Below are 13,148 nucleotides of genomic sequence, written 5' to 3' on the forward strand. Positions count from 1 at the left end.
TGGGAGAGCGCAGAGACTGTTGGGAGAGCGCAGAGACTGTTGGGAGAGCGCAGAGACCGTTGGGAGAGCGCAGAGACCGTTGGGAGAGCGCAGAGACCGTTGGGAGAGCGCAGAGACCGTTGAGAGAGAGCAGAGACCGTTGAGAGAGCGCAGAGACCGTTGGGAGAGTGCAGAGACCGTTGGGAGAGTGTAGAGACCGTTGGGAGAGCGCAGAGACCGTTGAGAGAGTGCAGAGACCGTTGGGAGAGCGCAGAGACCGTTGGGAGAGCGCAGAAACCGTTGGGAGAGCGCAGAGACAGTTGGGAGAGCGCAGAGACCGTTGGGAGAGCGCAGAGACCGTTGAGAGAGCGCAGAGACCGTTGAGAGAGCGCAGAGACCGTTGGGAGTGCGCAGAGACTGTTGGGAGAGCGCAGAGACTGTTGGGAGAGCGCAGAGACTGTTGGGAGAGCGCAGAGACTGTTGGGAGAGCGCAGAGACTGTTGGGAGAGCGCAGAGACTGTTGGGAGAGCGCAGAGACCGTTGGGGAGAGCGCAGAGACCGTTGGGAGAGCGCAGAGACCGTTGGGAGAGCGCAGAGACCGTTGGGAGAGCGCAGAGACCATTGGGAGAGCGCAGTGACCGTTAGAACAGCACATAGAGCGCAGATAGAGCGCAGATAGAGCGCAGAGACCGTTAGGAGAGCGCAGAGACCGTTGGGAGAGCGCAGAGACCGTTGGGAGAGCGCAGAGACCGTTGGGAGAGCGCAGTGACCGTTAGAACAGCACATAGAGTGCAGATAGAGCGCAGAGACCGTTGGGAGAGCGCAGAGACCGTTGGGAGAGCGCAGAGACCGTTGGGAGAGCGCTGAGACCGTTGGGAGAGCGCAGAGACCGTTGGGAGAGCGCAGAGACTGTTGGGAGAGCGCAGAGACTGTTGGGAGAGCGCAAAGACCGTTGGGAGAGCGCAGAGACCGTTGGGAGAGCGCAGAGACCGTTGGGAGAGCGCAGTGACCGTTAGAACAGCACATAGAGTGCAGATAGAGCGCAGAGACCGTTGGGAGAGCGCAGAGACCGTTGGGAGAGCGCAGAGACCGTTGGGAGAGCGCAGAGACCGTTGGGAGAGCGCAGAGACTGTTGGGAGAGCGCAGAGACTGTTAGGAGAGCGCAGAAACCGTTGGGAGAGCGCAGAGACTGTTGGGAGAGCGCAGAGACTGTTGGGAGAGCGCAGAGACTGTTGGGAGAGCGCAGAGAGCGTTGAGAGAGCGCAGAGACTATTGGGAGAGCGCAGAGACCGTTGGGAGAGCGCAGAGACCGTTGGGAGAGCGCAGAGACCGTTGGGAGAGCGCAGAGACCGTTGGGAGAGCGCAGAGACCGTTGAGAGAGCGCAGAGACTGTTGGGAGAGCGCAGAGACCGTTGGGAGAGCGCAGAGACTGTTGGGAGAGCGCAGAGACTGTTGGGAGAGCGCAGAGACTGTTGGGAGAGCGCAGAGACTGTTGGGAGAGCGCAGAGACCGTTGGGAGAGCGCAGAGACCGTTGGGGAGAGCGCAGAGACCGTTGGGAGAGCGCAGTGACCGTTGGGAGAGCGCAGAGACCATTAGGAGAGCGCAGTGACCGTTAGGAGAGCGCAGAGACCGCTGGGAGAGCGCAGAGACCGCTGGGAGAGCGCAGAGACCGTTGGGAGAGCGCAGAGACCGTTGGGAGAGCGCAGAGACCGTTGGGAGAGCGCAGAGACCGTTGGGAGAGCGCAGAGACCGTTGGGAGAGCGCAGAAACCGTTGAGAGAGCGCAGAGACCGTTGGAAGAGCGCAGAGACCGTTGGGAGAGCGCAGAGACCGTTGGGAGAGCGCAGAGACCGTTGGGAGAGCGCAGAGACCGTTGGGAGAGCGCAGAGACCGTTGGGAGAGCGCAGAGACCGTTGGGAGAGCGCAGAGACCGTTGGGAGAGCGCAGAGACCGTTGGGAGAGCACAGAGACTGTTGGGAGAGCGCAGAGACCGTTGGGAGAGCGCATAGACTGTTGGGAGAGCGCAGAGACTGTTGGGAGAGCGCAGAGACCGTTGGGAGAGCGCAGAGACCGTTGGGAGAGCGCAGAGACCGTTGGGAGAGCGCAGAGACCGTTGGGAGAGCGCAGAGACCGTTGGGAGAGCGCAGTGACCGTTAGAACAGCACATAGAGTGCAGATAGAGCGCAGAGACCGTTGGGAGAGTGCAGAGACTGTTGGGAGAGCGCAGAGACCGTTGGGAGAGCGCAGAGACTGTTGGGAGAGCGCAAAGACCGTTGGGAGAGCGCAGAGACTGTTGGGAGAGCGCAGAGACCGTTGGGAGAGCACAGAGACCGTTGGGAGAGCGCAGAGACCGTTGGGAGAGCGCAGAGACTGTTGGGAGAGCGCAGAGACCGTTGGGAGAGCGCAGAGACCGTTGGGAGAGCGCAGAGACCGTTGGGAGAGCACAGAGACTGTTGGGAGAGCGCAGAGACCGTTGGGAGAGCGCATAGACTGTTGGGAGAGCGCAGAGACTGTTGGGAGAGCGCAGAGACTGTTGGGAGAGCGCAAAGACCGTTGGGAGAGCGCAGAGACCGTTGGGAGAGCGCAGAGACCGTTGGGAGAGCGCAGTGACCGTTAGAACAGCACATAGAGTGCAGATAGAGCGCAGAGACCGTTGGGAGAGTGCAGAGACTGTTGGGAGAGCGCAGAGACCGTTGGGAGAGCGCAGAGACTGTTGGGAGAGCGCAAAGACCGTTGGGAGAGCGCAGAGACTGTTGGGAGAGCGCAGAGACCGTTGGGAGAGCGCAGAGACTGTTGGGAGAGCACAGAGACTGTTGGGAGAGTGCAGAGACTGTTGGGAGAGCGCAGAGACCGTTAGAACAGCACATAGAGTGCAGATAGAGCGCAGAGACCGTTGGGAGAGCGCAGAGACCGTTGGGAGAGCGCAGAGACCGTTGGGAGAGCGCAGAGACCGTTGGGAGAGCGCAGAGACCGTTGGGAGAGCGCAGAGACCGTTGGGAGAGCGCAGAGACCGTTAGGAGAGCGCAGAGACCGTTGGGAGAGCGCAGAGACCGTTGGGAGAGCGCAGAGACCGTTGGGAGAGCGCAGAGACCGTTGGGAGAGCGCAGAGACCGTTGGGAGAGCGCAGAGACCGTTGGGAGAGCGCAGAGACTGTTGGGAGAGCGCAGAGACCGTTGAGAGAGCGCAGAGACTGTTGGGAGAGCGCAGAGACCGTTGGGAGAGCGCAGAGACCATTGGGAGAGCGCAGAGAACGTTGGGAGAGCGCAGAGACCGTTGGGAGAGCGCAGAGACCGTTGGGAGAGCGCAGAGACCGTTGGGAGAGCGCAGAGACCGTTGGGAGAGCGCAGAGACCGTTGGGAGAGCGCAGAGACCGTTGGGAGAGCGCAGAGACCGTTGGGAGAGCGCAGAGACCGTTGGGAGAGCGCAGAGACCGTTGGGAGAGCGCAGTGACCGTTAGAACAGCACATAGAGTGCAGATAGAGCGCAGAGACCGTTGGGAGAGTGCAGAGACTGTTGGGAGAGCGCAGAGACCGTTGGGAGAGCGCAGAGACTGTTGGGAGAGCGCAAAGACCGTTGGGAGAGCGCAGAGACTGTTGGGAGAGCGCAGAGACCGTTGGGAGAGCACAGAGACCGTTGGGAGAGCGCAGAGACCGTTGGGAGAGCGCAGAGACTGTTGGGAGAGCGCAGAGACCGTTGGGAGAGCGCAGAGACCGTTGGGAGAGCGCAGAGACCGTTGGGAGAGCACAGAGACTGTTGGGAGAGCGCAGAGACCGTTGGGAGAGCGCATAGACTGTTGGGAGAGCGCAGAGACTGTTGGGAGAGCGCAGAGACTGTTGGGAGAGCGCAAAGACCGTTGGGAGAGCGCAGAGACCGTTGGGAGAGCGCAGAGACCGTTGGGAGAGCGCAGTGACCGTTAGAACAGCACATAGAGTGCAGATAGAGCGCAGAGACCGTTGGGAGAGTGCAGAGACTGTTGGGAGAGCGCAGAGACCGTTGGGAGAGCGCAGAGACTGTTGGGAGAGCGCAAAGACCGTTGGGAGAGCGCAGAGACTGTTGGGAGAGCGCAGAGACCGTTGGGAGAGCGCAGAGACTGTTGGGAGAGCACAGAGACTGTTGGGAGAGTGCAGAGACTGTTGGGAGAGCGCAGAGACCGTTAGAACAGCACATAGAGTGCAGATAGAGCGCAGAGACCGTTGGGAGAGCGCAGAGACCGTTGGGAGAGCGCAGAGACCGTTGGGAGAGCGCAGAGACCGTTGGGAGAGCGCAGAGACCGTTGGGAGAGCGCAGAGACCGTTGGGAGAGCGCAGAGACCGTTAGGAGAGCGCAGAGACCGTTGGGAGAGCGCAGAGACCGTTGGGAGAGCGCAGAGACCGTTGGGAGAGCGCAGAGACCGTTGGGAGAGCGCAGAGACCGTTGGGAGAGCGCAGAGACCGTTGGGAGAGCGCAGAGACTGTTGGGAGAGCGCAGAGACCGTTGAGAGAGCGCAGAGACTGTTGGGAGAGCGCAGAGACCGTTGGGAGAGCGCAGAGACCATTGGGAGAGCGCAGAGAACGTTGGGAGAGCGCAGAGACCGTTGGGAGAGCGCAGAGACCGTTGGGAGAGCGCAGAGACCGTTGGGAGAGCGCAGAGACCGTTGGGAGAGCGCAGAGACCGTTGGGAGAGCGCAGAGACCGTTGAGAGAGAGCAGAGACCGTTGAGAGAGCGCAGAGACCGTTGGGAGAGTGCAGAGACCGTTGGGAGAGTGTAGAGACCGTTGGGAGAGCGCAGAGACCGTTGAGAGAGTGCAGAGACCGTTGGGAGAGCGCAGAAACCGTTGGGAGAGCGCAGAGACAGTTGGGAGAGCGCAGAGACCGTTGGGAGAGCGCAGAGACCGTTGAGAGAGCGCAGAGACCGTTGAGAGAGCGCAGAGACCGTTGGGAGTGCGCAGAGACTGTTGGGAGAGCGCAGAGACTGTTGGGAGAGCGCAGAGACTGTTGGGAGAGCGCAGAGACTGTTGGGAGAGCGCAGAGACTGTTGGGAGAGCGCAGAGACCGTTGGGGAGAGCGCAGAGACCGTTGGGAGAGCGCAGAGACCGTTGGGAGAGCGCAGAGACCGTTGGGAGAGCGCAGAGACCATTGGGAGAGCGCAGTGACCGTTAGAACAGCACATAGAGCGCAGATAGAGCGCAGATAGAGCGCAGAGACCGTTAGGAGAGCGCAGAGACCGTTGGGAGAGCGCAGAGACCGTTGGGAGAGCGCAGAGACCGTTGGGAGAGCGCAGTGACCGTTAGAACAGCACATAGAGTGCAGATAGAGCGCAGAGACCGTTGGGAGAGCGCAGAGACCGTTGGGAGAGCGCAGAGACCGTTGGGAGAGCGCTGAGACCGTTGGGAGAGCGCAGAGACCGTTGGGAGAGCGCAGAGACTGTTGGGAGAGCGCAGAGACTGTTGGGAGAGCGCAAAGACCGTTGGGAGAGCGCAAAGACCGTTGGGAGAGCGCAGAGACCGTTGGGAGAGCGCAGAGACCGTTGGGAGAGCGCAGTGACCGTTAGAACAGCACATAGAGTGCAGATAGAGCGCAGAGACCGTTGGGAGAGTGCAGAGACCGTTGGGAGAGCGCAGAGACCGTTGGGAGAGCGCAGAGACCGTTGGGAGAGCGCAGAGACTGTTGGGAGAGCGCAGAGACTGTTAGGAGAGCGCAGAAACCGTTGGGAGAGCGCAGAGACTGTTGGGAGAGCGCAGAGACTGTTGGGAGAGCGCAGAGACTGTTGGGAGAGCGCAGAGAGCGTTGAGAGAGCGCAGAGACTATTGGGAGAGCGCAGAGACCGTTGGGAGAGCGCAGAGACCGTTGGGAGAGCGCAGAGACCGTTGGGAGAGCGCAGAGACCGTTGAGAGAGCGCAGAGACTGTTGGGAGAGCGCAGAGACCGTTGGGAGAGCGCAGAGACTGTTGGGAGAGCGCAGAGACTGTTGGGAGAGCGCAGAGACTGTTGGGAGAGCGCAGAGACTGTTGGGAGAGCGCAGAGACCGTTGGGAGAGCGCAGAGACCGTTGGGGAGAGCGCAGAGACCGTTGGGAGAGCGCAGAGACCGTTGGGAGAGCGCAGAGACCGTTAGAACAGCACATAGAGTGCAGATAGAGCGCAGAGACCGTTGGGAGAGCGCAGAGACCGTTGGGAGAGCGCAGAGAACGTTGGGAGAGCGCAGAGACCGTTGGGAGAGCGCAGAGACCGTTGGGAGAGCGCAGAGACTGTTGGGAGAGCGCAGAGACTGTTAGGAGAGCGCAGAGACCGTTGGGAGAGCGCAGAGACTGTTGGGAGAGCGCAGAGACTGTTGGGAGAGCGCAGAGACTGTTGGGAGAGCGCAGAGAGCGTTGAGAGAGCGCAGAGACTATTGGGAGAGCGCAGAGACCGTTGGGAGAGCGCAGAGACCGTTGGGAGAGCGCAGAGACCGTTGGGAGAGCGCAGAGACCGTTGGGAGAGCGCAGAGACCGTTGGGAGAGCACAGTGACCGTTAGAACAGCACATAGAGTGCAGATAGAGCGCAGAGACCGTTGGGAGAGCGCAGAGACCGTTGGGAGAGCGCAGAGACCGTTGGGAGAGTGCAGAGACCGTTGGGAGAGCGCAGAGACCGTTGGGAGAGCGCAGAGACTGTTGGGAGAGCGCAGAGACTGTTGGGAGAGCGCAAAGACCGTTGGGAGAGCGGCAGAGACCGTTGGGAGAGCGCAGAGACCGTTGAGGAGAGGCGCAGTGACCGTTAGAACATAGAGTGCAGATAGAGCGCAGAGACCGTTGGGAGAGCGCAGAGACCGTTGGGAGAGCGCAGAGACCGTTGGGAGAGCGCAGAGACCGTTGGGAGAGCGCAGAGACCGTTGGAGAGCGCAGAGACTGTTGGGAGAGCGCAGAGACTGTTAGGAGAGCGCAGAGACCGTTGGGAGAGCGCAGAGACTGTTGGGAGAGCGCAGAGACTGTTGGGAGAGCGCAGAGACTGTTGGGAGAGTGCAGAGAGCGTTGGGAGAGCGCAGAGACCGTTGGGAGAGCGCAGAGACCGTTGGAGAGCGCAGAGACCGTTGGGAGAGCGCAGAGACCGTTGGAGAGCGCAGAGACCGTTGGGAGAGCGCAGAGACCATTGGGAGAGCGCAGTGACCGTTAGAACAGCACATAGAGCGCAGATAGAGCGCAGATAGAGCGCAGAGACCGTTAGGAGAGCGCAGAGACCGTTGGGAGAGCGCAGAGACCGTTGGGAGAGCGCAGAGACCGTTGGGAGAGCGCAGAGACCGTTGGGAGAGCGCAGAGACCGTTGGGAGAGCGCTGTGACCGTTAGAACAGCACATAGAGTGCAGATAGAGCGCAGAGACCGTTGGGAGAGCGCAGAGACCGTTGGGAGAGCGCAGAGACCGTTGGGAGAGCGCAGAGACCGAAGGGAGAGCGCAGAGACTGTTGGGAGAGCGCAGAGACCGTTGCGAGAGCGCAGAGACTGTTGGGAGAGCGCAAAGACCGTTGGGAGAGCGCAGAGACCGTTGGGAGAGCACAGAGACCGTTGGGAGAGCGCAGAGACTGTTGGGAGAGCGCAGAGACTGTTGGGAGAGCGCAAAGACCGTTGGGAGAGCGCAGAGACCGTTGGGAGAGCGCAGAGACCGTTGGGAGAGCGCAGAGACTGTTGGGAGAGCGCAGAGACTGTTAGGAGAGTGCAGAGACCGTTGGGAGAGCGCAGAGACTGTTGGGAGAGCGCAGAGACTGTTGGGAGAGCGCAGAGACTGTTGGGAGAGCGCAGAGAGCGTTGGGAGAGCGCAGAGACCGTTGGGAGAGCGCAGAGACCGTTGGGAGAGCGCAGAGACCGTTGGGAGAGCGCAGAGACCGTTGGGAGAGCGCAGAGACCGTTGGGAGAGCGCAGAGACCGTTGGAGAGCGCAGAGACCATTGGGAGAGCGCAGTGACCGTTAGAACAGCACATAGAGCGCAGATAGAGCGCAGATAGAGCGCAGAGACCGTTAGGAGAGCGCAGAGACCGTTGGGAGAGCGCAGAGACCGTTGGGAGAGCGCAGAGACCGTTGGGAGAGCGCAGAGATCGTTGGGAGAGCGCAGAGACCGTTGGGAGAGCGCTGTGACCGTTAGAACAGCACATAGAGTGCAGATAGAGCGCAGAGACCGTTGGGAGAGCGCAGAGACCGTTGGGAGAGTGCAGAGACCGTTGGGAGAGCGCAGAGACCGTTGGGAGAGCGCAGAGACTGTTGGGAGAGCGCAGAGACCGTTGCGAGAGCGCAGAGACTATTGGGAGAGCGCAAAGACCGTTGGGAGAGCGCAGAGACCGTTGGGAGAGCACAGAGACCGTTGGGAGAGCGCAGAGACTGTTGGGAGAGCGCAGAGACTGTTGGGAGAGCGCAAAGACCGTGGGAGAGCGCAGAGACCGTTGGGAGAGCGCATAGACCGTTGGGAGAGCGCAGTGACCGTTAGAACAGCACATAGAGTGCAGATAGAGCGCAGAGACCGTTGGGAGAGCGCAGAGACCGTTGGGAGAGCGCAGAGACCGTTGGAGAGCGCAGAGACCGTTAGAACAGCACATAGAGTGCAGATAGAGCGCAGAGACCGTTGGGAGAGCGCAGAGACCGTTGGGAGAGCGCAGAGACCGTTGGGAGAGCGCAGAGACCGTTGGGAGAGCGCAGAGACTGTTGGGAGAGCGCAGAGACCGTTGGGAGAGCGCAGAGACTGTTGGGAGAGCGCAAAGACCGTTGGGAGAGCGCAGAGACCGTTGGGAGAGCACAGAGACCGTTGGGAGAGCGCAGAGACTGTTGGGAGAGCGCAGAGACTGTTGGGAGAGCGCAAAGACCGCTGGGAGAGCGCAGAGACCGTTGGGAGAGCGCATAGACCGTTGGGAGAGCGCAGAGACCGTTGAGAGAGCGCAGAGACCGTGGGAGAGCGCAGAGATCGTTGGAGAGCGCAGAGACCGTTGGGAGAGCGCAGAGACCGTTGGGAGAGCGCAGAGACCGTTGGGAGAGCGCAGAGACAGTTGAGAGAGCGCAGAGACCGTTGGGAGAGCGCAGAGAATGTTGGGAGAGCGCAGAGACTGTTGGGAGAGCGCAGAGACCGTTGGGAGAGCGCAGAGACCGTTGGGAGAGCGCAGAGACTGTTGGGAGAGCGCAGAGACCGTTGGGAGAGCGCAGAGACGTTGGAGAGCTCAGAGACCGTTGAGAGAGCGCAGAGACCGTTGGGAGAGCGCAGAGACCGTTGGGAGAGCGCAGAGACCGTTGGGAGAGCGCAGAGACCGTTGGGAGAGCGCAGAGACCGTTGGGAGAGCGCAGAGACCGTTGGGAGAGCGCAGAGACCGTTGGGAGAGCGCAGAGACCGTTGGGAGAGCGCAGAGACCATTGGGAGAGTGCAGTGACCGTTAGAACAGCACATAGAGCGCAAATAGAGCACAGAGACCGTTAGGAGAGCGCAGAGACCGTTGGGAGAGCGCAGAGACCGTTGGGAGAGCGCAGTGACCGTTGGGAGAGCGCAGTGACCGTTAGAACAGCACATAGAGTGCAGATAGAGCGCAGAGACCGTTGGGAGAGCGCAGAGACTGTTGGGAGAGCGCAGAGACCGTTGGGAGAGCGCAGAGACCGTTGGGAGAGCGCAGAGACCGTTGGGAGAGCGCAGAGACCGTTGGGAGAGTGCAGAGACCGTTGGGAGAGCGCAGAGACCGTTGGTAGAGCGCAGAGACCGTTAGGAGAGCGCATAGACTGTTGGAGAGCGCAGAGACCGTTGGGAGAGCGCAGAGACTGTTGGGAGAGCGCAAAGACCGTTGGAGAGCGCAGAGACCGTTGGAGAGCGCAGTGACCGTTAGAACAGCACATAGAGTGCAGATAGAGCGCAGAGACTGTTGGAGAGCGCAGAGACCGTTGGGAGAGCGCAGAGACTGTTGGGAGAGCGCAGAGACTGTTGGGAGAGCGCAGAGACTGTTGGGAGAGCGCAGAGACTGTTGGGAGAGCGCAGAGACCGTTGGGAGAGCGCAGAGACCATTGGGAGAGCGCAGAGACCGTTAGGAGAGCGCACAGAGCGCAGATAGAGCGCAGAGACCGTTAGGAGAGCGCAGAGACCGTTAGGAGAGCGCAGACAGAGCGCAGAGACTGTTAGGAGAGCGCACAGAGCGCAGACAGAGCGCAGAGATCGTTAGGAGAGCACATAGAGCGCAGATAGAGCGCAGAGACCGTTAGGAGAGCGCACAGAGCGCAGATAGAGCGCAGAGACCGTTAGGAGAGCGCACAGAGCGCAGATAGAGTGCAGAGACCGTTAGGAGAGCGCAGATAGAGCGCAGAGACCATTAGGAGAGCGCACAGAGCGCAGATAGAGCGCAGAGACCGTTAGGAGAGCGCAGAGACCGTTAGGAGAGCGCAGAGACCGTTAGGAGAGCACATAGAGCGCAGATAGGAGTCAAGAGAGAAAGCTGGTCGAGCATAGAGAGAGTGTTAGACAGGATCCCTGGGAGAGCACGGATTGAGCTCCAAGAGAGAGCGCTGACAGGCTGGCAAAAGACTAGTGAGAGTGCTGAGAGTTAATCTTCTATATTCTTTCTCTCTCTCTTTCTCTCCCCCCCCCCCTGTCTCTCCCTCCTCTCCCTCCTCTCTCCCCCTCCCCCCCACTCTCTCCTTCTCTCTCTATCTCCTCTCTCCCTCCCCCTCTCTCTCATTCCCTCCTTTTCTCTCTCACTCTCTCCCTTTCTCTCCCTCACTCACTCTCCCCGCCTTCCTCCTCTCCCTCCCTCTCTTCCTCTATCCCTCACTCTCACCATGGCTGTCTCTCTCTCCCCCTCTCTCCTATTCTCTCTCTCTCCCCCCTCTCCTTCTCTCTCTCTCTCTCTCCCTCCTTCTCTCTCTCCCTCCTTCTCTCTCTCTCCCTCCTTCTCTCTCTTTCCCCCTCCCCCTCTCTCTCCCTCCCCCTCTCTCTCCCTCCCCCTCTCTCCCCTCTCTCCTTCCCCCTCTCCTTCCCCCTCTCCCTCCCTCTCTCCCCTCTCTCCCTCCCTCTCCCCATCTCTCTCCCAATCTCCCCCTCTCTCTCAATCTCCCCATCTCCCCTCTATCTCCCCCTCTCTCCCCCTCTCTCTCCCTCTCCCCCCCCCCCCCCTCTCTCTCTCTCTCTCTCTCTCTCTCTCCCTCTCTCTCTCTCTCTCTCTCTCTCTCTCTCTCTCTCTCTCTCTCTCTCTCTCTCTCTCTCTCTCTCTCTCTCTCTCTCCCTCTCTCCCTCTCTCTCTCTCCCCCCCTCTCTCGCTCTCCCCCTCCCCCCTTTCTCTCTCCCTCCCCCTCTCTCTCCCCCTTCCCTCCTCCACCTATCCCTACCCTTCTCTCTCTCCCCCTCTCTCTCTCCCCATCTCCCACCTCTCCCTCCCCTCCTCTCCCCCTCTCCCTCCCTCTCTCTCCTTCCCCCTCTCTGTCCCTCCCCCTCTCTCTCCTCCCCCTCTCTCTCCCTCCCCTCTCTTTCCCTCCCCCTCTCCCTCCCCCTCTCTCCCCTCTCTCCTTCCCCTCTCCTTCCCCCTCTCCTTCCCCCTCTCCCTCCCTCTCTCTCTCTCCCCCTCTCTCTCCCTCCCCTTCTCTCTCCTCCCCTTCTCCCCCCCCCCTCTCCTTCCCCCTCCCCCTCTCTGTCCCTCCCCCTCTCTGTCCCTCCCCTCTCTGTCCCTCCCCCTCTCACCCTCTCTCCTTCCCCCTCTCCCTCCCTCTCTCTCTCTCCCCCTCTCTCTCCCTCCCCTTCTCTCTCCCTCCCCTTCTCTCTCCCTCCCCTTCTCTCTCCCTCCCCTTCTCCCCCCCCTCTCCTTCTCCCTCCCCCTCTCTCCCGCCACCAAGGAGGATGTTCCCCCTCTTCCAGGTCCGTCTCTGGGGGATGAATCCGTCCGCAGAATATTCTCTTCTTCTTGACTTCCTGCCAGTCGGAGACAAGCGATACAGGTGCCAGGGGCCACATACAGGTGCCAGGGGCCACATACAGGTGCCAGGGGCCACATACAGGAGCCAGAGAGCATGGGGCCATATACAGGGACCAGAGAGCCAAGGGCAACATACAGGGGCCAGAGAGCCAGGGGCCACATACAGGTGCCAGGGGCCACATACAGGGACCAGAGAGCCACGAGCCACATACAGGTGCCAGGGGCCACATACAGGTGCCTGAGAGCCAGGGGCCACATACAGGTGCCTGAGAGCCAGGGGCCACATTCAGGTGCCAGGGGCCACATACAGGCGCCAGGGGCAACATACAGGGACCAGAGAGCCACGAGCCACATACAGGTGCCAGGGGCCACATACAGGTGCCTGAGAGCCAGGGGCCACATACAGGGGCCAGAGAGCCAGGGGCCACATACAGGTGCCAGGGGCCACATAAAAGGGCCAGAGCCAGCGGCCACATACAGTGTGTGTGTGTGTGTGGCACAGTACACAGAGCCAGGGGCCACATACTGGTGCCAGGGGCTACATACAGGTGCCAGAGAGCCAAGGGCCACATACTGGTGCCAAGGGCCACATTCAGGGGCCAGAGAGCCAGGGGACACATTCATGGGGCCCGAGAGCCAGGGGTAACTTACAGGGGCCAGAGAGCCAGGGGCCACTTACAGAGGCCAGAGAGCCAGGGGCCGAGAGCCAGTGGCCACATACAAGTGCCAGAGCCAGGGGCCACATACAATGTGTGTGTGGCACAGTACACAGAGCCAGGGGCCACATACAGAGGCCAGGGGCCACATACAGATGCCAGGGGCCACATACAGATGCCAGTGTCTGTAATACAGTACTAACATTGTAATAATAATACTGTAATACTAACACTGTAATACTTCCTCCCAAACCTGGCCTTACTACCTCCTTCCACATTACTGTTGGAAGTACCATCATTCACCCAGTAGCCCAAGCACGCTGCCTAGGGTCTTTTCTGAAGCCAGGGTCACGTTTGGTATGAATGGCTCCCGATAGCATTAACACAGTTCCCTTTTATATCACTCCAAGCCCTGTAATATTTCCTCCACTTTATTGGGAAAAGCAGCAGGATACAGATACTTGTGGATGGTATGTAGTGGTGATTATTAGTTAGGAACCGGTAAAAAGAGATGGCCTCACCAAGGGGGATAAACAGAGAAAGGTCTTGTACTCACTGTCTCCAGGGTGGAAAAGGAAGTGAGGGGCAGTGTGGGTAAAGGGAATAGTCTAGGGGCAGACTATCTCTGAACAAACAGGAGGGGGGC

The 13,148-nt window shown here is 60.5% G+C and overlaps 1 protein-coding gene across 1 annotated transcript in view; it reads left to right on the plus strand.

Annotated features, from left to right (window-relative positions):
- TBX10 (T-box transcription factor 10) overlaps nt 1-13,148 on the plus strand; it is a 96,269-nt gene that overhangs the window by 28,570 nt on the left and 54,551 nt on the right. Inside the window, exon 2 of the mRNA XM_075580621.1 lies at nt 11,767-11,868. Coding sequence (XP_075436736.1) covers nt 11,767-11,868 — 102 coding nt within the window. The remainder of the gene's footprint in view (nt 1-11,766; nt 11,869-13,148) is intronic.

Source organism: Ascaphus truei (assembly GCF_040206685.1).
Source record: "Ascaphus truei isolate aAscTru1 chromosome 8 unlocalized genomic scaffold, aAscTru1.hap1 SUPER_8_unloc_1, whole genome shotgun sequence".
In the NCBI taxonomy this organism is placed as follows: Eukaryota; Metazoa; Chordata; class Amphibia; order Anura; family Ascaphidae; genus Ascaphus; species Ascaphus truei.